At 37.2% G+C, this 27,757-nt stretch overlaps 2 protein-coding genes across 2 annotated transcripts; one reads left to right on the top strand and one right to left on the bottom strand.

The window, feature by feature from the left end:
- Positions 1-3,135: 3,135 nt before the first annotated feature.
- On the top strand, positions 3,136-4,420 carry LOC140508374 (vomeronasal type-1 receptor 1-like). The gene has a single exon (XM_072616220.1). The coding sequence runs from the start codon at positions 3,239-3,241 to the stop codon at positions 4,160-4,162; it is 924 nt and encodes a 307-aa protein (XP_072472321.1). The 5' UTR covers positions 3,136-3,238; the 3' UTR covers positions 4,163-4,420.
- A 2,387-nt stretch (positions 4,421-6,807) lies between these two features.
- LOC140508369 (vomeronasal type-1 receptor 4-like) lies at positions 6,808-16,598 on the bottom strand. The gene has a single exon (XM_072616217.1). The coding sequence runs from the start codon at positions 12,429-12,431 to the stop codon at positions 11,478-11,480; it is 954 nt and encodes a 317-aa protein (XP_072472318.1). The 5' UTR covers positions 12,432-16,598; the 3' UTR covers positions 6,808-11,477.
- Between the last annotated feature and the right edge of the window lie 11,159 nt (positions 16,599-27,757).

Genomic DNA, 27,757 nt, shown 5'->3' with positions numbered 1-27,757 from the left:
TTCTGTACAGCAGGAAAATATGATGACAGAAGGATGATCAGGTGCTCAAAAAGCATTGGTTTAACACTTACCATGTATCAGGCACAGTGCTAAGCTCAGGGGATACAAAAAAAGGCAAAAATCATTTCCTGTTCTGAAGGAACTCAGCCTAATGAAAAAATAACATGAAAACAACTATGGACAAACAAAATATATAGAGGAGAAATAGGAAATCACCTTGGAGGGAAGGCACTACCTTTAAGGAGGATTGGGAAAAGCTTCTTATAGAAAGATAGCCAGTAGGGGCAGATGACGGTGGAGTTCCAGGCATGGGACACAATGGGCAAAAATGTTCACAGTCAAAAGATGGAGTATCCTATGTAAGGATGTGTAAGGATCATATCAAAGGGGCCAGTGCCACTAGCTGGTAGTCTGTTGGGGGCTGGGGAGGGAGTCTGGTGAATATGACTGAAAAGGTAAGAAAGGGCAAGGATACAGATTGATTTTAAATCAGAATGTAATACATTCTATTTTATCTGGAGGTTATGTGGAGCCATTGGAGTTCGTTACATAAGGAGGGAAGTGGCAAGGTCAGAGATGCCCTTTAGGCAAAACAATCTGATAGCCCAGTGGAAGATGAACTGGAACATGAAGAATATTGAAGTAGGAAACTAATTAACAGTTGAGAGGTGATGAGGATTTGCACTATTCTGGGTTCAGTGTTGGAAGAGAAAAATGGCAGTATATGAGAGATGTGACTACAGAAGGAAGGACAGAACATGGTAAGACATGGGATAGGGAGGATGAGAGAGAGTGAAGAGTAAAAGATAACACCTATGTTGTGAGTCTCAGTGATGGGGAGGGTGGTAGAACTCTCAACAGTAATACTGAAATTTGGAAAAGGGGAGGATTTAGAAGAAAAAGTTAGTGAGTTTAGTTTTGGAAATATTGTTTGCATTGTCTGTGAGACGTTCAGATTGAAATGTCTGATGAACAGCCGAAGATGTCAGACTAGAGGATAAGAGACAGTTTAGGACTAGGCAAATGGATCTGAGAATCATCAACATAGAAGTAAATTCTTGTAAGACAACGAGATCACAAAGAAAAATAATGTAGAAGGAGCAAGCAAAAGCACCCAGGTGGAGCATTTAAGGGACACTAACCATTAGTAGGCATGACCTAGGTGAACATGGCCTATGAATGAGCTGAAGTTTGGCAAAATTGCAGATCAAGGTGAGGATAAAGAACAGGGTGAGAGGGCAAGAGGGAACAAGAAAACATTGTCTTAAGATCAAGGAATTTTAGAGTTCATGACCAACTATGGGGAATTCTTATGACTGATATAAAATATCAAGGCCATTACCATTTCTGTGTGTAGCTCAGCTGAAATGAAGGAGAAAATCATGGAAAGTGAGTATACTAAGGATCTAGAAGTTAGGATAATTCAGAGAATATCAACAGTTATACTAATGTCTCCTAATCTGAGGTCATGAGTTGAGATAGGAGGGCTTTGAGGCACCTAAATGGCGCAATATTTACAGCACTGGAGTGATTCAGTCAACAAATATGTATTAAGGGCCTATTACATGCCAGGCACTGTGCTAAGTGCTAGAGATACAAATAGAGGCAAAAGGCAGCCCTTAACTTCAAGGAGCTTACAATATCTTGAATGAGAAATGCCTGAGGTCACATGAAACCTCAGTCACTTCCTAGCTGTGTGGCCTTGGACAAGTCACAAATGTTTTTTGACAGTTTTTTAATCTGTAAAATGGGAATAATAATAGCACGTTCCTCTCAGTTGTGAAGATGGAATGAGAAATTTGTCAAAAGGTTGGAAAACTTCAAAATGCTATACCATTATTGTTATCCAGGCACCAAACTCATTTAGGAAAGGAGAATGCTCCTCTGTCAGCTCCCAAAAATTGATTTGATGGTAAAGTTGGGATTGAATGAACCTCATAGGATGAGAGCTTATTGAGTGATGTTGGTAGAGGGAGACTGTAGAGGGGAGAATGAGAAGCAAGGAGTTTTCTGATTTTATCACCAGCCTAAAGGAATTAGGGGCATAAATGATACCAAATGACTTCTGGAAAATGGAGTCAGGAATGCAGTGTAGACTGGTCTTACAGAGAGCTAGAAGATGGAAGGACTGAGAAGGAAAAGGTTGATGATGAAAGCTAGTGTGTGGAGCAGGCATTTGAGAGAGCACAGTAAGAAGGGGAATAGACCTGGAGAAGTAAATTGAGAAGGCAGGGATGAGAGAAATGAAAGGACAGCAGGCAATGTGGGATATGGAACAGAGCTGACCAACTGCCAGCTGCTGGTTCAGAATTACTGAGATGTGGAGGATATGAGGTAGGTAGGTCATGCAGTGCTCAGATTACTGAATATGGAGTCAGGAAGACCTCAGTTCAAATCTGGCCTCAGATACTTATTAGTTGTGGATTGCTGGACAGCTCATTTAACCTCTGTCTGCCACAGTTTCTTCATCTGTAAAACATTATACTAGTACTTATCTTCCAGATTGTTATAATGATCAAATGAGATAATGTCTATAAAGCGTTTAGTAAAGAGTTTGGCACAAAGTAGGTGGTTAATAAATGTTTATGCCTCCCAACCTGGTTGAAATGTATTAATGATTGAGGAAAGAGTCCAGGCATTACACTGGTGACTGGGAAGGGGTCTATTGAAGAAGAAAGGTAATTTGATTTTTCAAGACCCTCTTTAGATATCCAACCTCCTGGCAGGTAATGTCAAGTCCTATGAGATCCAAGAAGCTTGTTTAACAACAGGCAGTAGGCAACAACAGGATAGACTGAGTAAGTCTGGAGAAGCAGGAGATGATGACTGAAGTGGTCTGAATCAGTGGACTAGAGAAGGGCAGAGGTGTAGACAACTGCTCTATTGGCCAGAGATCATGCAAAACATATTGGGAAGGTTTGAGGGTGAAGATAGCATCCGGTGGTCTCCATCTGGGGCTGACTTGGGAAATCTTGTGAAGTCTCCATGAGCAAGAGGCCAGAGGTGTATGAGATACAGAGAGAGTCTCCTGACAAAGAACACGTGGTCAAATTATGGTAATAATGTGTTTTCTAGGTTGGTGGTGGGGAAAATATTTTCATTTTTCTCTTTGGGGCCAAGAGATCTATTTATATGGTAAATTAATCATGTTGTGGTGATTTCAAAATCTGCTTGAAAGTCATAAACATTAAATTTCCATACAGGTACATAAATTTATCCATCCCCTGGCACTAAGAACATGAATCCAAATGACATCATCCTGAGTATTGTCTTCTGTTCTCAGACTGCAGTTGGGCTTCTGGGAAACTCCTTCCTTGTTTGCCTCTTCCTCTTGATGTTCCTCACTGGCCATAGACTGAGGCCCATAGACATAATTCTGGCCCAGCTGGCTTGCTTCAATTTCCTGTTGCTTCTCTCCAGGGGCATCCCTCAGACAATGGCAGTTTTGGGCTTGAAGAATTTCTTGGATGACATTGAGTGTACAATTTTCTTCTATCTTCACAAAGTGTCTCGGGGTCTTTCCCTCAGCTTCACTGGCCTCCTGAGTGGTTTTCAAGCCATCACCATCAGTCCCAGCAGCTCCAAGTGGGCAGAGATTAAAGCCAGAGCCCCAAAGTACATTGTCCTTGCCTCTTCCTTCTGCTGCGCCATCCATTTGCCACTCAATATCACTGTTTTTGTGAAGGTTAAAGACCCACAAGGCTCCAGAAATAGTTCAGAATTACATGACTTTGGATTCTGTTCTGGTTTAGAAGCCACCAAAGTTAATGATGCACCTTTTGGTGTTGTGGTTTCCCTCCGTGATGCTGTGTTTCTGGGCCTCATGGTCTTTGCCAGTGGCTACATGATATTGCTTCTGCATAGACACCACAAGAGAAACCAGTACCTCTACATGACTAGCCTTTCCCCCACAGCTTCCCCTAGGACCAGGGCCACCCAGTCTATCCTGCTGCTGGTGAGCACTTTTGTCTGCTTTTACTCACTCAATTCAATTTTTATTGCATACATGTATTTCAAAACACCAAAACTCTGGTTAATAAAGTGGGCTGGCTTCCTTAGTGTTTGTTTCCCTACGTTTAGTCCATTTGTGCTGATTAGTAGTGACTCCCAACTTCTCAAATATTGCTATGGTCTTTGGGGAAAGAAAGTCCCACATCTTTAGTCTTTCTTTGTACCCCTAATACTTAGCACAGAACCTGACCCGTAGTCTATCCTTAATAAATATATGTTGACTGTCAGCCCTCCCTCACTCAAATCAGTCAATTGCAAGTCATATCATCCTCTCCCTGATGATATGATCCCCTTCAAGAACAAAGGACAAACACAACCTAACAATATTTAGTGACTGACAGATCAATTTTTATCATCACAGTTCTTAGTATTTTGGAAATTTTTTATTTGGTTTCACATGGCCCAAGTCAAAAACACTCTCTGCTACTTTCACTTATTTCTCCTAGCTTTGACCTCTGGAGCCAACCAAAACAATTTTAGTTTCTCTTCAAATTGAAAAGTCTCAAGGATTTTAGAGACTACCTTGTCTCCTTAGGTCTTCAGAAGCATCACTTTTGGAACCCTAGGCCTAAAGACCCTGGGGGAATCAAGCAGCTGATCTGGGTCTCAGTCCTGAGTGGTGGTCCTGGGGTGAGGAGGAGTGCTAGCATGTTAAAGCTGGTGGAGGCTGTGGAGACAATCCTACTGGCAGTTCCAGGGCAGAAAAGAGTGCTTGTGGTTGCTCACAGACCAGAGTGCACAACAGGAGTGGAGTAAACTCCTTCCCCTTGATTGTGCCACCTTGAAGGAACAGAAAACTTACCAGTCCCTAGAATATGCCCTCCACTTGACAAAGGACTCAAAAGTCAAGTAACTGGCTGGGAAAATGCCCAGAAAGGGGAAAAAATTCAACTATAGAAAGTTATTTTTTTGTGAAAAGGAATTTTCTTCCATCCTTTTGGATGAGGAAGAACAAAGCATTCCATCAGAGGAAGACATCATAGTCAAGGCTTCTACATCCAAAACCTCCAAAAAAATATGCAGTGGTCTCAGACCATGGAAAAACTCAAAAAGGATTTAGAAAATTAAGTAGGAGATGTGAAGAAAAATTGAAAAGAGAAATGAGAGCGAGGCAAGAAAATCAAGAAAAGTGAGATAACAGCTTTTTAAAGGAGACCCAAAAACTGCTGAAGAATATAACACCTTTAAAAATAGACAAACCCAAATGGCAAAAGAGTTTCAAGAAGCCAACGAGGAGAAGAATGCTTTAAAAAACAAAATTGGCCAAATGGAAAGGGATGCTCAAAAGCTCACTGAAGAAAATAGTTCTTTAAAAATTAGACTGGAGTAGAGGGAAGCTAATGACTTTATGAGAAATCAAGAAATTATAAAGTAAAACCAAGGGAATGAAAAAATAGAAGACAATGTGAAATATCTCATTTGAAAAACAACCGACCTCGAAAATAGATCAAGGAGAGATAATTTAAAAATTATTGGTCTTCCTGAAAACCATGATCAAAAAAAGAGCCTAGACATCATATTCCAAGAAATTATCAAGGAAAACTACCCTGATATTCTAGAATCACACGGTAAAATAGAAATGGAAAGAATTAACCAATCACCTTCTGAAAGAGATCCCAAAAGGAAATCTCCTAGGAATATTGTAGTCAAATTCCAGAGTTCCCAGGTCAAGGAGAAAATATTACAAGCAGCTAGAAAGAAATAATTCAAGTATTGAAGAAATGCAATCAGGATAACACAGGATTTACCAGTTTCTACATTAATGGATTAAAGGACTTGGACTATGATATTCCAGAGGTAAAAGGAGCGAGGATTAAAACCAAGAATCACCTGCCCAGCTAAACTGAGTATAATACTTCGGGAGTCAAAATGGTATTTCAATGAAATAGAGGACTTCCAAACATTGTTTTTGAAAAGGCCAGAGCTGAATAGAAAACTTAACTTTCAATACAAGAATCAAGAGAAACATGAAAAGGTAAACAGGAAAGAGAAGCCTTAAGGAAATCATGAAAGTTAAACTGTTTACATTCCTACATGGAAAGATGTTATTTGTAACTAGAGATCTTTTTCAGTATTAGGGTAATTATAGGGAATATATATGTAGGTGTATATGGTTAGGTATATATGTGTACATTATACATGTGTAGGTATGTATATGTATGTGTATGTGTGTATACAAATGTGTATACATATACATATATGTATGTACATATGTGTACACATACACATAGACAGAGAGCACAGGATGAGCTGAATATGAAGGGAGAATATCTAAAAAACTAAAATTTACTGTTGAATAGAATGTACTAGGAGTAAGAGAAAGGAAGAGGTAGAATGTAACAAATCATCATGTAAGAGAGGGAAGAAAGCTTTTACAATGGAGGAGAAGAGGGGGGAAATGAAAGGAAATAAGTGAGCCTTACTCTCATGGGATCTGTCTTAAGGAGTGAATAGTAGACACTTGATTGGGTATGGAAATTTATTTTATCCTGCAGGAAGGCAAAGGGAAAGGGGATAGGACAGGGAAGGTAATAGAAGGGACAGCAAATTGTGGAAAGAAGCAAACACTATTGTGGGAGGACAGATCAAGGGAGAGAATGGAATAAATGGAGGGCAGGATAGGACAGAGGGAAATGTGGTTAATCTTTTACAACATAACTATTATGGAAGTGCTTTGCATTGTTACACATGTATGACCTTTATTGAATTACTTGTTTTCTCAATGAGGGTGGGTGGGGACTGAGGGAGAAAATATGGAACTCAAAGCTTTAATAATGAATATTAAATATTGTTTTATTTTGCAACTGGAAATTAAGATATATAGGCAATGGAATATAGCAATCTATTTTGTCCTACAGGAAAAGAGAGGGGAAGGAGGATGAAAGAAATGTGGGTAATAGAAGGGAGGACAGATTAGAGGAAGGTGAGGGGTAGAGAGAGATGGGTAGAAAATTTTTAATTCAAATTCTTGTGGAAGTAAATGTTGAGAACTGAAAAATAAATTTTATATTTAAAAAATAAAATTTTTAAAAAGACTGAGGATGGTAAGAGGGTGCGAGGTTGTTCATTTCAGGTAGAGAGAACAAATACAAAAAAACAGGGATAGGAATGGATTATCATGTCTAAGGAACAAGAGAGATGTGCTCCATTTTAGTGTGGGAAAGGGTGGAAGGCTGTAAATATAGTTTCGGGCAAAGTTGTGATAGATACACAGATATCGATCAGTAAAATAAATTAGGTTCATATTATACATACAGGGTAGACTAATGTTTGGTATGCCAACAGAATCTAGCTACTGGAATAAAAATTCGTTATTTGACAAAACCTCTTGGGGAAGATTCATGAACTTTCTTTGTGGTAAAATCATTACCCTCAACAGAAGCAATAATACAAGAGAACTCTTAATGAGGAAGATTGTATTCTATAAGGGTCTTGCTCATGGCTGTAACAGCAACAGAGCTAATTGACCCAGTAACCTAATAATCTAAGGTAATGATGACTGAAACAAAGCTCTTGCCCTTAGATGTAAGAAGAAGACCAGTATAATCAATTTTCCAACCAGAGAAAGGTCAACAAGAGTTGTGGACGATACTATCTGATGCTTCACAGGTGAACCTTCTGACAGGAATGAAAGATCTATTGGTCAGAAATGGCTACATCATCTTTGGTTAAGGGGATCACATGACCCTATACCTACCACAACATGACATCATGACTTCTATGTCAATATTTATGATGAACCCAAACTCAACTCTCTGGAGGTCTTATGAGAGCATTAATCTGGTTATTTAACTTAGTAGAGTGTGCCTGATATCTAATATGTGTTAAGCTGCCCCACAAAGAAGTGTTAGAAACACCAGGAAAAAAAAAAAAAAACATGACTGATCCTGCCCTCAGAGGTGGAAAGGCCTTAGATAATCAGTTGAGTTCTCTCCAGAGCCCAACCCCTCAGCCAAATTCTATGCTGTCACCCAAGAATCTACATTTAAAAAATTGTATTTGCCCAGTTCCTCAAAGCTTTCTCACAGGTCATCCATACAACTTGCTGCTCAGCCTCATGGAAGGACTTGCCAGGATCCTGATCTCTCTATCACTAGGTTCAATGTCTCTTGCAAAAGATTACTCACAAAGGCAGAGTTCAAATGAATCATCTACTTAATACAAACATATTCATGTGCCCCCAGGTAAAAGTAGTCCCCAGGAAAGTTAAAAATCAGATCATGAAGATCAAAGCAAGTAAAAGCATGTTAAAAGTAATGAATAAGGAAGTACTTTGAGGCCTCAAGAGTTTGTCAGAGCTTGAAAGCTGACTCGATGCCCAACAGACAATCACAGTTCTGTCCCAAATCTATGGCCTTAAGGTCAAATGTAATGGAAACTATTTGAGATCTTTTTCATAACTTCTTTACTTAAAATAGTCCTTGCTTGTTTTGTTGGACTGTAGGTATTAACTCAAATCTGTCCAGTTCCACTAGTATCCTGCAGTAATAGCTCCAACTTCCCATAGTGAAAATTCATTCCTTGGCAAGGAGTAAGGCCTGAATCATTGGAATAAGTATCCTGTTGTCCTGTTTGCTATGCAGTAATAACCAAAGGGAGACTCCAAACTTCTACAATGCTCTTCAAAGTAGCTTTGAGCTAACTGCATATATCTATCTTTTCATTTACTAGGATTGGTTGTTGTCCTCCATTCTTGAAGAGGACCAAAATTAATCACTATTTAGAGTCAAGTTACAATGCATTCGACTGTGGCTGATCAGACCAGTACAAGCTCAGAATGCTCTAACACACATCAAGCATAAATAATCCATGTGAATATTTGGGGTGGATTCTTTAAATCTGCACATCTTGTGTAGAACCTATATAAAGTTGTATGCCATCTCAGGGAGAGAGTGCGGAGGTAGTGGGGAAGGAGGGGAAGGAAGGGGGAAAAATCTAAGATATATGGAAGTGATTGTAGAACACTGAAAACAAATTTTAAAAATTAATTTAAAAATTTTGAAAATATCAAGGGAGTAGATCAAAAGACAATTCAAGCAATAAGAAAAATAAATAAATTTGCACATCTTCACATTTCTTTTGAGCTACTTCAATTCTACTTTGCTCAAAGAGCACAGCACCTTCTCTGCTGTGGGCACACCATACTGAGTGGTCCTGTGTCTCCCATGTCATACAATCAATTCCAAAGTTCTTAAGAGAGACTTTTAGAGTGTTCCTATATTGCTCCTTCTGGATGTTTATGAACAAAGAATTATTCTTTCTGACCACTGGCCCAGAGCTTGAAACAAGTGGTGATTAGGACATGGCTACCAACCTATATGGCCATTTTTTTCCTGGTTAAGGACTTGAAGTGAGATTGAATCATATTGTTAGATTATGAGCTCCTGTCTTTGCCCCTTTTTGTATCCCCAGTACTTAGCATAGTGCCTGGCACATAGTAGGTACTTAATAAATGTTTATTGACTGAAAAAACTTGACATTATTATTATTATTCATATGGTTTGAAACTAATTTATATGATGTTGAAACTTATTTATGTGGTTTGAAACTAAGATCATTATGCAAATGATAATAGTGATTAAATACTTTTCTAAAATAATGATAGGGGTAGAGATTCAATGAGCCCCAATTTATAAGAATAAGTAAGAGTAGCAAGGAATTATAGGCAAATGATCTGAGTTATTTGACTGGTAAAGACACCAACCTATCCCCAACCAAGTGAGAGAATCTGGTACACCCATATAGGAGCACATGTATGGGATGCCACCCACCAGTTACTTTGATAGTATAATGGCAGCTAAAGTAGGATATTTTCCTGTTTGTGTTTTAGTAAAATCAAGTGCCTCTGATTGAATAATGTGATTAAAGAAGATCTTCCCCACCTATTAATGGGCCAGGGAAGATTTGTAGGAAGACCCATGCCTTTCCTTAATGAGGCACTGGTTCTCAAGGGTTATGATGCCCTCTGACTCTGAAAAATGCAAAAGTACTCTGAGGTGAGGTTTTACTTTGGGGCTTACTGATCTGAAGTGTTTGTTTGGCCAGAGGAGACTCTGGGGAACCAGTAAGGAGCCACCCCCACCCCCCCCAGTTTTGGAAATTCAGATGTTGGTACTTCTCTCTCTGGTCACTGTATGTAATGGTCAGACAGTTGGATCTGTCTGTTGATGTATGATGTATGTATTCCTTAAGTGAGGCAGCTGGGAGCACTGTCTGTTGATTATGATTTCTTTGTATTTTCTCTGAAGTTCAGAGTGTTGACGTTTTCCCCTGAACTAAGTAGATGATGCATGTGCTTGCTTTAAGTGACTGTTGACCCCCTCCCCAAAAAAAGTTTCCTTTCCTTTTAGGCCTGCGATAGCAGGTCATCCTGTGTATGTTAGGGAGTTTATTTTTACAGATACATTGAAAGAGAAAAATAAACTGTTGATTTATCTCCATAGCACCCTCAGATGTTGGGGGTCAGCTACTACATTCTCAAATGATGGACCAAATTAGACAATAACAATATTATTTAGCATTTATGTATTATTTTAGGATTTGTAAGTTGTTTTACAAATATGACCTCATTTTATCCTTTACAAAAACACTATGAGATGGGTGCTATTATTGTTCACATTTTACAGCTAAGGAAACTGAGATAGACTGTGTTTAGGTTACTTGTCCAGATTCAGATAGTTAGCAAGTATCTCAGGCAACATTTGAATTCAGTTCTTACTCACTCCAGGATCAGTGATAGTTATAAATACCTGTATTGTGATTAAGCCAATTTACCAAGACAGAATGGAAACTGGACTAAATCCCACTTTAGAATCAACTGCAGGAATGCAGGAAGTTTATCCTAGGCAACAGAAGGCTTAGGGAAACAAGCAAGTTCTAAAATTCTTGAAGAAAGTTTTCATACAGAAAGAGATTAAGCTTTTTGTTAGCCTCAGAGAAGTATTTAGAAGAACTAGGCACTTGTTAGAGTGAGAAAGCAAGAGAGAGCTGAGCTAAAACTAAGAAAAGACAAAAGAAAGACAAATGCATTCATCACATTTATATCTATCCCAAAGTAGAATGCATTATTAGAGGAAAAAGTAAGATCCCTATCCCTGGAAGCCTTCAAGCAGAGATTGGCTGATTTTTTTAGGTACATTATGGAAAGAATTTCTCAGGACTATATAGGACTAGACTCCTGACAGTTCTTATCTTCTGTGATATTGGCATTGTCATGCAGAACAATAAATCTAAGAACCAAACTCCAGAGTTCAATCACAGGTATCATTTGTAAAGATCTCTGTATACTTCCATTTATCACTCCAGGAAATGAATTCTTGGGATGATATCTGCAAAGTGAAGCTGTGATGGATTAATCCAGAGGAAAAACTGTAACTGGAACCTAATAAAATTGGGGTTGCCCATCAGTCACTCAACCAGTCTGGAGTTTATTAATTGGTGATGGAGGCAAGGCTCTCTACGAAGCACTAGGGATTGAGGTTATTCCTTCCCCAGAGAGCAGAGCAATACCTTAGAACTTGGGAGTCAGTGCTGATAAGCACAAATGGGCTAAAAGTTGGGAAACAGACAGCCAGGAAGGTAGAGCTGTGCACGAAACCACCTTGTGGCTTTCTCAAATGTATATAAGCTGCCAAGATGGAATTGAGTGTGTAAAAGGACACAAAGGTGCTCACCAGGAGCAGGATAGACTGGGTGGCTCTAGTTTCAGGGGAGGCTCTGGAGGAAAGTTTGGTCATGCAGACATGCTGGACTTGCTTGTGGTGCTTGTACAGAAGCAGCAACATATAACCGCTGGTAAAGACCATCAGTCCCACACACACAGCATCAGGGAAGGAGACCATAGCTATGAATAGTGAAGCACTAACTGTGGTGGCTGCTGAAGTAGAACAGTATCCATAAGGCAGAATGTTTGAGATGTTTCTAGACATCTTTGGTCCTTCAATTTTCTCAAGCACAAGGATATTTAACAGCAGATGGAAGATCCAGCAGAGGAAACAGGTGGAGATGAGGTACTTTGGGGCTCTGTCTTTAAGTTCTGCCCACTTGGAGCTTCTGGGACTGATGGTGATGGCCTGAAAGCTACTCAAGAGGCAGGTCATGCTTAAGGAAAGACCACGAGATACCCTGTTAAAATAGAATAAAATTTTACAGCCAAGATCATTCATTAAATTCTTTACATTCATAGCTGTGAGTGTGTGGGGGAAGCTCTTGGAGACAATCATTAAAAAGTTGGCCCAGGCCAACTGGATAAGAATCATATTTACAGCCCTCATTCTTTGTCCAGTGAGTATCATGATGGTGAAGAGATAAATTAGGAAAGAGTTCCCCAGGATCCCAACTGCAATCTGAGAGCCAAAGACAACAGTCCAAATAATTTCGTAAGGACTCATGTTCTTAGTTTCTTGGGAAATTATTTGCATTCAGAGCCTTTGGTACCTGAATGTTGGTGTTTATCCTTCATTTTCAAAGACCAATGATATCACAATGTTGGCATCAGGATGCAGTGTGTTTAGCTGTGGATGCTCAGTTCAATATGAGTTCAGAAGGCACTATCATAGTAGTCCATGAGAACATTTAGGGTGGAGGTGACTCTAGATTTGCACAACTCATGTTTCCTTTGCACTTCTATGAATCTGCTTCTCTGATGCGGGCACAGCATGTTGAGTGGTCCTGGGTCAGTCTTTCACATGTCTCACAGTCAACACTAAAGTTCTTCAGGGATACCTTGAGAATACCTTTATACTACTTCTTCTGACCACCATGTGAATGCTTACCTAAATGGAAATACAGTGAATTCATGATATTCCTTAACACTTCCTACTCATTCACATTCCAAAGGACATGTTGGTAATGTGTCCTCCAATTCTGTAAACTACATAAAATATTTTTACATTCAGTATTGCCCTTTTTTGATAGGATAAGGGGGTTGCACTAATGGATCTTTTGTTGTGGTATTAATGGATCTTTTCTTTATTGAAATATGCTTTGAAAAATATGCACATTTATCTTAAAAATTGATTCACTGACAATGAAAAAATCTGCTTGAGATTGACTGACTTCTTAAGGAAAGACAGAAAGAAACTATCTGGTAGATGTCAGGATTATGAAACTCACCCTGAAACAGCATCAAAAATGTTTGAAGTGGGGGTGGATCCAAGATGGTTGAGAAATACAGGGACTCACCTGAGATCTCCCTCAAACCCCTACAAAGACCTTTGAAACAAATCCTGGAGTGGTGGAACTCAAAAAAGGACAAGGTGAAATAATTTTCCAGCCAAAGACAACTTAAAAATTTGGCAGGAAAGGTCTGTCACACTAGGGTGAGAGTGGAGCATAATCCTGTGCAGGTCATACCAACACAGACCAGGCCCCAGCAAACAAGGAGCAGAACTTGAGAGTGAATCAATTTGCATCTGCAACAGCTGCTTCTGGATCTCTCAGTCCACAGATGGTAAGGATATCAAACAACTGGCTAGAAGGAGATTAAAGGTGTCTGTGTGCTGGCACTGGGCGCAGCACTCTGTTGATTTGCCCATACTCTGCACCAGGTTGCAGTCTTGGATGGTTGTCTCATGGAGAGGAGGAGCACTAGCACATTACACCTTGCAGCTACAGTAGAGCAGGGACTTTCTCATAGTTTCAGGACAGAAGAGTACTTCTGATCACTCACAGATCAGAGCACAGACCAGGAGAGTAATAAACACACCTCTCCTTAGATCATACCACCTTGAAAAAACTGAAAACTTACAGGTCTGTAGAAGTATCTCTGAAAACAGTTGCACAAAACTCCTGGAAGCAGAGTCCCACTTTAGCAAAGAGTTAAAAGTCAAGAAATATGCTGGAAAAATGATCAAACAACAGGAAACAAAAATTCTGACCATAGAACATTACTATGGTGACAAGGAAGATCAAAACACACACTCAAAAGAAGACAACAAAGTCAAAATTTCTACATCCAAAATCTCCAAGAAAAATATGAATTGGTCTCAGGCCATGAAAGATCAAAAAATATGAGGTCTGTTTTTGAATGAAGTAATCAAAGCTGCATATAGCCTTATGAAAAAAATTCTCTAAATCACTATTGACTGGAGAAATGCAAATTGAAACAATACTGAGGTACTACCTCATACCTATTAGATTGGCTAATAGGACAAAAAAGAGAATAACATATGTTGGAGGGGATATGGGAAAATTGAAACACAGCACTGTTGTTGGAATTGTGAACTGATTCAACCATTATGTAGAGCAAACTGGGACTATGCCCAAATGTTTATAGCAGCTCTTTTCTAGTGGCAAAGAATTGGAAATTAAGGGGATGCCCATCAATTGGAGAGTGGCTGAAAAATTTGTGGCATATAATTGTGATGGAATACTATTGTGATATAAGAAATGATGAGTGAGATGATCCCAGAAAAACATGAAGAGACTAACTGAATTGATGCAAAGTGAAGTGAGTAGAACCAGGAGAACATTTTTAAAAGCAACAGCAATATTGTAATATGATCGACTGTGAATGACTTAGCTATTCTAAGCAATATGATGATCCAAGACAACTCTGAAGGACGTATCATGAAAAATGCTATCCATCCCCAAAGAAAGAATTGATGGAATCTGAATACAGATCGAAAAATAATTTTTTTACTTTCTTTTTCTTATTTTTTTATTTTGGTTTATGTTTTCTTTTCTAACACAGCTAATACGGAAATATGTTTTGCATGATTACATAAGTATAATCAAATTGACTTGCCTTCTCAATGAGGGGTTGAGGAAGGAGGGATAGAATTTGGAACTCAGTTTTTAAAATGAATGGTGGAAATAGTTTTCATATGTAATTGGGAAAAAATAAAATATTAAATTGAAAAAAAAAGTTTGAAGCTTCTTTTACAAACCAATATCTGAAGTCTGTGACTCTGCAATGAACTGTCAGGCCCATCTACAGAGTAAGGGTGAGAGGAGTCCCATCTTCAATGACAATACAAATCAGCATGCAACAGAAAGAAAAATAAAACAGATTGTTGTTGTTCAGTCATGTCCAGTTCTTCACGATCCTATTTGGAGTTTTCTTGGCAAAGATACTAGAGTGATTTCCCATTTTCTTCTCCAGCTCATTTTACAAACGAGGAAATGGAGGCAAATGGGGTTAAATGACTTGCCCAGGATCACATAGCCAGTAAATATCTAAGGCGGGATTTGAACTTAGGTCTTCCTGACTCTGCACCACCTACCTGCCAGGAGTATGCAGCAATTCACACATGCATCAATGATCACATGCAGTCACAAAGTGGCCATTACATAGCTACATGACACTGTTTCCCTGGTTTCTTCTGAGATGTTGTAAGCTAATCTGGTCACTGGTTAGCAAGTGCCCCTATACCAATGCTACCTTATGATTCTAGCTGATCACAATCCTCATCAGAACTATAGCCCTGCCTTTATAGACTTGAGCCTGTCAAGAGTTCAGGCCCTCAATAGTGTCCTTAGTTCTTGAGATACAGAACATAGGGTCTGTTTCATTAAAATATTTGTTAATGAACTACTCTGTGGGTCAGATAGACTTTGTGTGACTGATAGGCTGTCTAGTTGGCTTAGAGAGGAATGTTCATCATTTTCAATATGCTCATCTGGGAGTCCAAATAACTCATTATAATTGAATGAAGTGAATCATCTTTGAATATTACCATTATTTATTATGTCCAGGGTTACTCTGGGATGAAGTTGTAGTTTGGTAGTAAGATTTCTTTAGCTTCTCTTTCAGCTGAGACATATAGTCATGGTGGGTGTTTGAGGAATGTCCTTCAAGAGACTCCAGAAAACAAATCAATATGTTACAGTGGAGATGAATGCAATGCTTCACATAGAAGAGGTTAGGAACCTGGTTGAAAGGCCTGATGATGGGTACTAGAAGCAAGTGCCTTACTGAGATATTATGCATGCCCAGGCATTCTGTAAATAGTTCTAGTCTGCTGACTATGTGGTGAATAGGAGCCTTTTTGAATGACTGAATAACCAGAAAGATTAGATTTCACTGACATTAAGAGGTCTAGATCAGTACTATACCATCTTCAACTGGACCCATATCATGAATGTTTTTGAAGCATACTGATGAGTTACCTTAGCTTCACTGAGACTAGAAAAAATGTCTCAGTGAGATCAATATATGGCTTTCCTAGTACATGTGTGCAATTCCAGTAGGAAGGATGGCACTGACTTCACACCCTACTCCATGAAGTCTAAGCAAGAGTCACTCCTATCTGTTTGTAGCAATCACATTGTCCTCACATTCCCCCAGCTTTGCCAACTACATTACCCACTCAGGATCCTGTGGATTACCCTGACCCTCTTGAACTGTCATCATATAACGCTCTTAGTCAAGCCTAAATTCTGATGTTCCAGTCCCCCCCACACACACACACACACCACATTAACAACCCACTATTAAAGCCCCAGTCTCATTTGAATATATAGCATTAATTGGCTTTTACTTCAAAGATATAGAAAGAACAAAACTAAAAGTAATTCTCGTCAATACCTGATGATACATTCATCTTCTTTCACAGGAGTCCCTTGAGAGACTTGTCTCGGGCAACTTACTTTCTATATTTGAATTTGCCGAAGTTCACATCCAAATGCAGTACGGTCACTGGAAGAATCAAAATATTAACTGCCACTGGGCTGGATCCCAAAGAAATAGGAGAGGGGAAGAGAGAAGGAGAGGGACAGGGAAAGGAAAGGGAAAGGGAGATGACATTAATGTAATGTTGGAATGAATGGTCTCTAAAATCAGCCCAAGAATCTACTCTTGGAATATCATGGTAGCTTATTTTCATGATCTTCTAAAGTTCATAAAGTCATAGCCATCTCCAATACACACCTAAAATCAGGTGAAAAGATAGGTATGGAGAAATAAATTCACAGAGAGAGAATGCACAACAGGAGTATGCACTCTCAGCTTCATACTAGCTCTGGGTTAGAGAGGGTCCAAAATCTATTGTTTCCCTGAAGGTTTCAGCAGTATATCCTCCTTCTCCGTTGCTAGCAAGTCTAGAAAAAACCTTTGGCCAGGGACTCCCCTTGAAGACTGGTGCCATTTTGAATTCACCTTGAATCTGGTTGTTCAGTAATTCAAAAATGGTCCTATAGTGGAGATGGATAGTTGTTAGCCCAAGTTTGGAACTTTATTAAATACAAAGTTTTTGAATTTTCCATTCCAGTGTGAAGAACTCTAATTTGGAAATGGAGTAACAGTTCTGACGCTCATTCAGCACTCCTCCGGCAAATTCCACAGGTTTTATATGGTTACAATTCCCTTGATACAAGGCCAAATACCTTTGACTGCCATCTGTATGCAGGACAAAATACTTGCTTATGCTAGCACCTCAACACTAGTGCCTATAAGCAGCATTTGACCAAGACTATGAAAGCTTTTTACACATCTGTTCATTGGTCTTTGTATATGGCCTCTCTCTGGTCATTTCTTCTTCAATTTTAAGAGAAGGAATAAATATCTGTTCTTCTAGTTTACTTCTGAAAGTGATTTTGTTTATTTTGACTTTCTCTTCTTTGCTACATTCCTTTTCTAGGTGAAAAGATTTTGTCTCTAGGTCCATATTTCCTTTCGGTTTCTTTGAGTTACTTTGGGTCAGTACCTACAGAATTGTTCTTATTCTCCTCATTCCCAACCTTTGGTTTCATTAACAGATAAATTTCTTCCTGTTATTTGGAATAAAGTATTTGTTTGATCAGACATTCTTTGACTCGTTATCTACATGAACAAATGATTTCATATAATCTTTCAGTTTGTCACAGTTCAATATTCATTTCAGTACTAGGACAGTCTTTATAGATTCTTTTTTAACTTATTCTTTTCAGTCATTTTTGAGATTTTTTGAGGCATTCTCATCATGTACGCATCTTCAAAGGGCACTACTCATGGGACTACGAGTTTGGATCAGAGTTTGTCATTTCAGAATAGGATGTGAGATGGTATACCCTTCTTTGCTGAATGCTTTTTACCAAACTCAATCAGTGCCATTGTTGACATTTGTCTAGGGCCATAGCATGATCATAACTTATTTAATGAATCAATCAGGCAGTCAATAAACATTCATTAATTGTTTACTATGTGCCAGGCACTATGTCAAGTTACGGGGATACAAAAAAAATGTAAAAAACAGTCCTTGCCCTTGAGGAGCTCACAATATAATAGAGGAAACAACATGTGAACAGACCATATATAGGATGAATTAAAGGTAATCAATGGAAAGAGGCACCAGAATTAAGGCGTATCAGGAAGGATTTCTTTTAGAAGGTGGGATTTTAACTGGGACTTTAAGGAAACCAAGGAAGGCAGTAAGTGGAAATGAGGAAGGAGAGTATTTTATGAATGGGGAACAGCCAATAAAATTTTAATCAAATGCTCCATGAACCAGTGGTTCTGTCCACTCTAATGGAATTGTCTGAGTCTTTTCCCCAAAACCACAGTGCTATTTGAATTAGAAAAGCTTACTGTTGATTGGCATCTAGATGGCAGTATGGGAAACATCCTTAACCTATAGAACATTGACTTCAAGTCCCTCAAGCATATTTCTGACAGAAAAGAACTATCCATAATATGGTGTATGGATGAAACTCAAATTCATTTTCCCCACTTAATTCAAGAAGTAGACTGGTGCATTGAACAAATACAAAAAAGAATCCAACTATAAAGAGTTATTATGATGACAGGAAAGCTCAAAACACAAATAGAGAAGAAGATAATGACTCTAAAATATCTACAAGTAAACCCTCAAAGAAAAATGCAGCTGAGATACAAGTCTGAGAAGAGTTAAAGCAAGAGTTAGAGCTTAAAAAATGTTAAAAACCAATAAGAGTAGGAAAGTAAAAATTGGAAAGTGTGAGGCATAGGGAAGAAAGATATGAAAAGAGAATTAATAGCTTTTGATGGAAATTATGGAAAATGTTCTCCACATCCAGAAAATTACAGGTCTGAATGCAGATTAAAGCATACTATTTGCTCTCTCTCTCTCTTTTTTGTTTGTTTTGTTTCTTCTTTCTTGTGGCTCATTCCACTGGTTATAATTCTTCTTGACACCTAATGTGAAAATATATCTCATGTGAATGTATATGTAGAGCCTATATAAGATGGCATGCCATCTTGGGGAAGGTGGAGGAGAGGAAGGGGGAGAAAATTTGAAACTCAAAAACTTGTGGAACTGAATGTTCCACCAATTAAAAATAAATAAATATATTTTAAATGAAGAAGCCATAAGGATCACAGAAGATTTAGCAGCCACGACTTTAAATGAGTGCATAACTTGGAATGTGATATTTCAGAAGACATAGGATCCAAGCTTACAACAAAGAACAATCTATCCAGAAAAAAATGAGTAAAATTGCATGAGAAAAAAGGATCTTTAATTAAATAAAGGCCATCTAATCACTCATGATGAAAAGACCAGAACTCTGTTGAAAATCTGACATAAAAACATAGGAATCAAGAGAAACAGAAAAAGAAAAAAAATGAGTGGGCAATCATGAATATCTAAACGAAGCATGTCTGTTTAAATCCTTATATGGAGAGATGATACACGTAAGTCCCTCAGAACTCTGTCATTATTGGAGATCACAGAAGGATCCTAATTAGAGAGAAGATCTGGGAATAATTGCTATGCATTGATGATCTCAAAAGAACAGTAAAGAGTGGGGAAGAGGCGCTCCCTGGAAGAGGAGGGAAAGGGGAGCAAAAAATGTGGGAAATTATCTCACATAAATGGAATGTGAAAAGAGGATTTTTACCAAAAAGAGGGAGCAGTGGGGGGCAACAGGAATAGTTGAACATCACTTTCATCTGACCTAATAAAAGGAAAAAAAGAATAAGAATACACATAGTTGGGTATAGACTTCATCTTACCTGATAGAGAAATTTACAGGAAATTGATTAAGATAAGTGGGAGAATAAGAGGAAGGGTAGATTAAGAGAGGCATTAATCAGAAGCAAAAATACTACTAAAGGGATGGAGAGACAAAGAAAATAAGAGAACAGAGGGAAATACATAGTTAATAATTATAACTGTGAATGTGATTAACTCACCCATAAAATAGAAGATAAAAGAGTGTATTAGAAACCAGAGTCCATCAATATATTCTTTACAAGAAATACTCTTTAATCAGAAAGAAACACATAGAGTTTAAATAAAGGACTTGAGCAGAATCATTATGGTTTAACTGAAGCAAAAAGGTGGGGGGATAGCAAGCATGATCTCAAAATAAAGCAAATAAAAATAGACTTAATAAACAAAAAAAACTACGTTCTTTCTAAAAGAAAAAGGTACCACAGACAATGAATTAATTTGAATACTACACACACATAAACACACACACACACATATATACGTATATATGTATATATATATATATATATATATATATACGTATATTACATATACGTACATATATACGTATATATATGTAAATATAGTTGGTTGGTTGTTCTCTTTCATTCTTGAAGAGGACCAAAACAACATCACCATTATAAAGTAAAATTTCAGTGCGTCCAACTGTGGCTGATCAGACCAATAAAAGCTCAGAATGCTCTACCACATGTTGGGCACAGATAATCTGTGTGAGTATTTGGGGTGGATATATATGCCAAATGGCATCTAAATTCTTAAAAGAAAAATTAAATAAATTATAAAAAAATACACAGTAAAACTATAATAATGGAGGAATTCAATTTAACTCCTAACAGATGTAGATTGCATTAGCCAAAAAATAAACAAGTTATGAACCTGAATAGAATTTGAGAAAAATTAGATATGACAGACTTCTGGAAAATATTGAATAGTAACATATAGCATAGTGATTTCTCAGCTGTACATAGCACTTTTACAAAACTGACTATGTATTAAGGCATAAGAATTTCACAAATAAATGTTAAGTTAAATATATCAATTGCAGACTATAATGCAATAAAATGCAATAAAGGACTTTTGAAGCAAAGATTTAAAAATATTTGAAAAACCAAATAACTTAATCCTAAAGAATGGCTCAATCAAAGGAACAAATTATAGAAACAATAGGTATTTCATTAAAGATAATCACAACAATAAGACAAGACAACAAAATTTGTGAACTGCCACTGAAACAGTACTTGAGAAAAAATGGCTATCTATATCTTTTCATCAGAGACGGGAGAAACAGAGATCAACAAAATAACAGAGAAACAGAAGAGATCAATAAATTGGTCATGTAATTAATATAACTAGAAAATAAAATAATTAACACACACCCCCCTCAGTAAAACATAAACAAAAAAATCCTGAAAAACAGTTCTAGTTCTAGTCATAGTTTCAGGGCAGAGAGAAAAATGTGTAGTTGGTCCCAAGAGAGTAGGACCCTTGCTCACAGTTCCAGAGCCAAAAGAAGACCCTCGTGCTTTCAGTTGTAGGGGAGCAGGGGCCATTCCTGGGTAGAGCTATCAGAGCACATACCAGAACAATAGTGACCACACTTGTCCCAGATTATACCACTTTAGAAGCACTGAAAACTTAAAGAGCCCCCAGAACTAGCTCTGAAAACAACAGCACAAAAAAAAGCGTGAAGCTTGGGGCAGTGCCTCTCCACCCCCAGATGAGCAGAGTCCAACTTTAACACAAAGTTCAAAGTCAATAAATAGGCAAGCAACAAAAAATAATGGCCATAAAAAGCTACTACAAAGGCAGAGAAGTCTAAACCATAAACTCAGAAGACAAGAACGTGAAAATAATCACAAGCAAAGCCTCAAAGAAATATGCTAATTGGATCTAAGCTGAAAAAGAATTGCTAGAAAAATTAAAGAGATGAGTGTTAGAAGAAAAAATGGGAAAAGAAATGAAAGCGATGAAAGAAAACTATGAAAAGATAATTAAGTGCTCAATAAAAAGGTTGGAGCAGAATCTATTACAGTTCAACTCAAATAAAAATAGTAGGAGAAGCAATCAATAGTGGCAGCTTGGTGGTGCAGTGGATAGAGTTCAAATCTGGCCTCACACACTCTCTGTGCGACCTGGGCAAGTCACTTAGTTCTGTTTGCCTCCGTCCTTCATCTGTAAAATGAGCTGGAGATGGAAATGGAAAACCTTTCCAGTATCCCTACCAAGAATATCTCTAATGGGATCACCAAGAGTTGGATATGATAGAAATGGCTGAACAAAAAAAAAAAAAAAACCATGATCTCAGACAAAACAAAAGCAAAAATAGACCTAATTAAAAGAGACAAACAGAGAAACTTCACTTTAATAAAAGTTACCATAGATAATGGAGTAATATCAAGTAACAGAAAGTTTCTCTGATAAAGACCTCATTTCTCAAATACAAAGGAAAGAAAGCCAAATTTATAAAATAAGACACATTTCCTAACTGATAAATGGTCAAAGGATATGAACAGGAAGTTTCAGAAGAAGAAATCAAAGCTATCTATAGAATTATGAAAAAAATGCTCTGTCACTATAGAGAAATGCAAATTAAAATAACACTGAGGTGCCACCTCACACCTACTAGAAATGACAAATGCTGAAACTGATAAAGGAAAATAGATAGAGCAATAAACTGTTGGTGAAACTGTGAACTGGTCCAATCCTTCTGTAAAACAATTTGTAACTATACCTAAAGGGCTAAAACACTGTATATCCTTTCTCTCAACAATACTCATAGTAGATCGATATCAAAAAGAGATTAAAAGAAAAAGGACTTTTATGTATAAAAATATTTAGAGCATCTTTTTTTGTGCTGGCAAAGAAATGGAAATTGAGGGGATGCTCCTCTATTGGGAAAGACTAAACAAGTTGTGGCATGATTGTGATGGAGTCCACTTGTGCTATAAGAAATGACAAGGAGTGTGGTTTCAGAAAAACTTGGTAAGATCTCAATGGACTGATTCAAAGTGAAGTAAAAAGAACCAGGAAATCATTGTGCACCGTAACAGCAATGTTGTAATGATGATCAGCTGTGAAAGACTTCACTCTGATTAATAAAAGGATGTAAGGTAATTCCAAAGGACTCATTATGAAAAAAAGCTTTCTAACTCCAGAGAGAGAGCTGATGAACCCTGAGTGCAAACTGAATTATAATTTTCTTGCTTTCTTAACTTTTTTTGCTTTTTGTAATATGGCAAATATGGAAATAAGTTTTGCTTGATTTTACATCTATAATTGACATGATATTGCTTGCCTCCTCAGTAAACAGGAGAAGGGTAGGAAGAAGAGAATTTGAATTTAAAATTTAAAAAGAAAAGAATGTTTAAAACAAATAAATGATAAACTCATTATAAGAGATAATTCATTAGCTAATTTAATTTTTAAATAATTTAATTTTTAAATAAGAAAAAGAAAGACTAATTATTAGTATCAAAAATGAAAAAAGGTGAATTCACAATCAACAAAGGAGAAATAAAAGTAATTACTAAAAGCTACTTAACCCAACTATAAACCAATAAAACTGATAATCTAAATGAAATAGATGAATATTTACTAAAATATAAATTGCCCAAATTAACAGAATAGAAAATAGAACACACTTAAATAGCTCTATCATAGCAAAACAAATTGAACAAGCTGTAACTGAAGTCCCAAAGGAAAAAGAAAAGGACCAGATGGCTTTACAAGTGAATTCTATGAATCATTTAATTAATTCATTAATTAAATTAACATTTAATTAATTTGACATTTAATTCAATGTAACATTAAGTTGACATTTAATTAATTTAATTACTTATTTCCAATTAATAGTAAGTAAACTAGTTGGAAAAAGAGGTTTAAAAAAAGGCTAAAAAGGTAGTTGCACCAAATTTCTTCTATGACACAGATAAGGCATTAATACTTAAAGCAGGGAGAATCAAAACAGGAAGAAAATTATAACAAATTTTTAAATGAATATTGAAAAAATTAAATAAAATATTAGCAAAAATATTACAGAATTTATATCACAAAAATCACTCACTACAACCAGGTTGAATTTGTTTCAGAAATGCAAGCTGATTCAATATTAGAAAATCCACAAATATAACTCACAATATTAATAACAATAAGTTATTATTTACATAGTACTTACTATATTCCAGAAACTATGCAAAGTACTTCATTATTATTATCTAATTTGGTTGTCATAACAACCCTTGGAGGTAGGTGCTACTATTATCCCACTTTTACAGATGAGGAAACTGAGGCAAACAGGTTAAATGATTTGCCCAGGGTCACACAGATAGTAAGTTTAAAAAACAACAAATATCATGTGATTATCTCAATAGATGAAGAAAAACTTTTGATGAAGTTCCACACCCATTCCCATTAAAAAAAAAAAACACTAAAAACATGAACAAAACTTTCCTCAAAATAATAAGCATTATCTATCCAAAACCAAAAGCCAGTATTATTTGTAATGGTGATAAATAGAAGCCTTTCCAATAAGATAAAGAGTAAAAGAAATCTGCCTATTATCACAGTTTCTACTCAATATTATACTAACATGTTAGCTATGGCAATGGTAAGAAAAAAGATACTAAAGGAATAACCATAGGAAAGGAGGAAATAAAACAATCATTTTCTGCAGATGACACCATGGTTTAATATGAAAACCCTAGCGTTAGCAAACAAACAAACAAAACTCATCAAAAAATTAACAAATTCAGCAATGTTGCAGAGTGTCAATAATCAATAAACATTTATTAAACACATCTTGTAGGAGGCATTATTTTAACTGCTAAAGTTACAAAACGAGGCAAAAAATGGTCTCGGCTCTCAAGGAGCTTGCTAATAGAAGAGACAACATGCAAACCAATAAATACAAAGCAAAATATATTCAGGAAAAAAGGAAATAATTAACAGACAAAAGTCACTAGAATTAAGAGGGGTTGGGAAAGGCTTCCCTTGGAGATAAAATTTTAGTAAGAACTTAAAGGAAGTCAAGGAGGTCAGTAATCAGAGTGGAGGAAGGAGAGAATTCCAGGCATGGGGGACAACCAGAGAAAATGTCCAAAGCCAAGAAATGGGGTATCTTGGTTGTGAAACAAGGTCAGTGTCACTGGATTGAAGACAAAATTCTCAACCAGGCACTAAGGAGAGCAGGCAAAGGATAGAGGGTCCAAAATGATGTTAAGAACATAGAAATGATTTTGAGCACCTCAGTGCAGGGAGAAAAGGTAAAGAACACTGTGCAGGGATGAGGCTAGGAGGTGGAGAAAGGTAGCAATAGATTATGGAGACTAATAGGAAATAAAAGTGAAAGAGGAATTCTTAGAGGAATACAGAGCATTTCAAGAGCAGAAAAAACCAGAGAGCTGAAAAGAAAAAGGCAGAGTTGTGCAATTTCATAAAATTATTTATAGTCCTCTCCCCATGGCCTGTCATCTGCTTGATATGTGACTCAATAGTCTTCACATTCACCTTGTTTCAACCTAAACATATATACATTCTAAGTAAAAGAGTAACATATGCCTCAAAATCCATTTCCATAGGACCCACCTTATTTGCAGAGATTGGTTACTCAATGTTCCACACCTGAGTGAACAGTAAAATTAGTGGGATTGGGGTTGGGGTTAGAGATTCTGCTCTTCTGGCTTCTAGCTTCAAGAGAGAACCTTCATGGCTCTAAAATCTTCAGGTTCTGGAAAGGAGAGAAAGACTCTGGGAAGAAGCTGACATATAAAGGAGGTGTCAGCTCAGCTACAGCCCTATGCCCAGCTTATTAGCCTCGAGACTTTACGGAATTTCCCCTTGGATGAGATCTTGAAGCCTTCTTCTTAGCTAAGCTGATATTTCTCCTCCAAATGAGAGAGTTGCTTCACTCTCTATATTGCCATATATATAATCATATGGGTACTTCCTCTGATTTCTGTTGGCTATTGATTAGGATAAACTGATTTATTCTCTATTTGCTATTTGTTCATTGTAGAGCTAAGATTTGGTGGGGAGTCAAGTCTTACATATCATTTGGGATACTCCTTCCCCATTAAAAGATGATGATAAGGATCTTAGCTTGAATGTAAAGTTATATAGCCCCCAAACTAAGAATGTTTAGGGGAGCAGTAGATATACTTCTAGCCTTGTACCCCCTCTCTCTGAAGAAAGCACAGTGAATAGCCTCTGTCTCCAATCTCCTGCCTCCCTTTCTGGCAAAAATCAAAGTTTCCCCTAGAAAAGAGTTGAAGGTAGGGAGAAGACCCTGGAGACATCAATCTGTTCATGCTTCCCTGTGAGCCACTTCTAGACAGATATGTGGAAAAAAGAACCCATCTGGCTACGGTACACATAACCCCTTATACTACAACATGAGTAGACCTGAGATGTATATGTAGACATATATTCAAGAGAACCTATGGTCTACTAGACTGGGGATCCTCCTATAGAGCTGTGCAGGAAGATTCTGGTTTAGTGGGGATGGGCATGTGTCCTGATTCAGTATGCAAGGACATGCTCATCTGAAGACTCCTGATCAAAATTCACTTACTAATAGCTAGCATTAACATGGAACATATATTATCTCCTCTGATGTTCAAAACATTACTAAAGTGTAGGTAATATTAACATTATTGCCATTTTACAAATGAGAAAACTGAGGCTCAGATGGGTCTCATGATGGTGTGACATTTAAAAAGTTTGAGAGAAATAGTTTCTGGGTAATTAACCATTTTATTAATAATGTTATCATTTTATTAATAAAAGAGGTCAGTGGCACCCTCTAATGCCAAAGACCCTTCATGGTGGCAGGCTCATGGTTTACACACCCTTGGACGAGTGGGTGTTCCTGAGGGAAGCAATCAACTCTGGTTAACAAGCAATGAGAGATAATAAATATTACAATGAGTGACTGTGTTGTATTTCAATGAGGGTCTTGGGGTATATGACACTGAGCACCCAAATAAGCCTTGTCAAAGAGACATTAATTTCCATATCACCCTCTGACAAAAAGGAGAATCCACATTTTCCCAGATCTGTCCAAGTAAGCACAAATAGCAGGAATCCTCTCATTCACCTAAACTTAGAATTTCTTTACTGTCTTTGATTAGATCTTAGCCTGGATAAGTCTTTGCCCAAGATTTCTCACATTGGTTGATTTCTGGATGAAGAAGTTAAGAAGGGGGTAAACCTTGGTCCTAATTCAATAATTAGTTACTAAATACAAGAGAAAAATAATCATTTCTCTCAATGGTTTGGGTTATTATCCAAAGGTCTTATTTTATAGATGTTTTACATTGTATTATACATGTATGTGTGTATATAATATAAATGCATATAATACATAAAACATACAAATTTTTTCCTACTCTATATCATGCACAAGGTATTATTTAATGTTAAAAGTCAAGACCAGTACAAAAGAGAAAAAAAATTCAAAATAATAGAAAAAATGGAAGAAGGAAAGAGCATGGCCACATAAATAAGGAAACAAACCCCCAAGAATGTATGGCTTATAAGAAACACATCTGAAATTAAAATACATGAAGAATGAAAATGGGAGACTTGAACAAAACTTATGATGCACTTAGACAGCTAGATGGCACCGTCGACAGAGTTCTAACCTGGAGTCAGGAAAAGCTAAGTTCAAATTCAGCCTCACTCACTTACCAGCTTCATGATCCTGGGCGAGTCTTTTAACCAACCTGAGGGTAATAACAACACGTACCTCACAGAGTTGTAAGAATTAAATAAGATGATATATGTAAAGCCCTTAACACAGTGCCTGACAAATAGTAGTTGCTTAATTAATGCTTATT

The sequence above is a fragment of the Notamacropus eugenii genome, chromosome 5 (genome assembly GCF_028372415.1).
Source record: "Notamacropus eugenii isolate mMacEug1 chromosome 5, mMacEug1.pri_v2, whole genome shotgun sequence".
Lineage (NCBI taxonomy): Eukaryota > Metazoa > Chordata > Mammalia > Diprotodontia > Macropodidae > Notamacropus > Notamacropus eugenii.
This window is presented reverse-complemented; position numbering and strand designations above follow the sequence as displayed.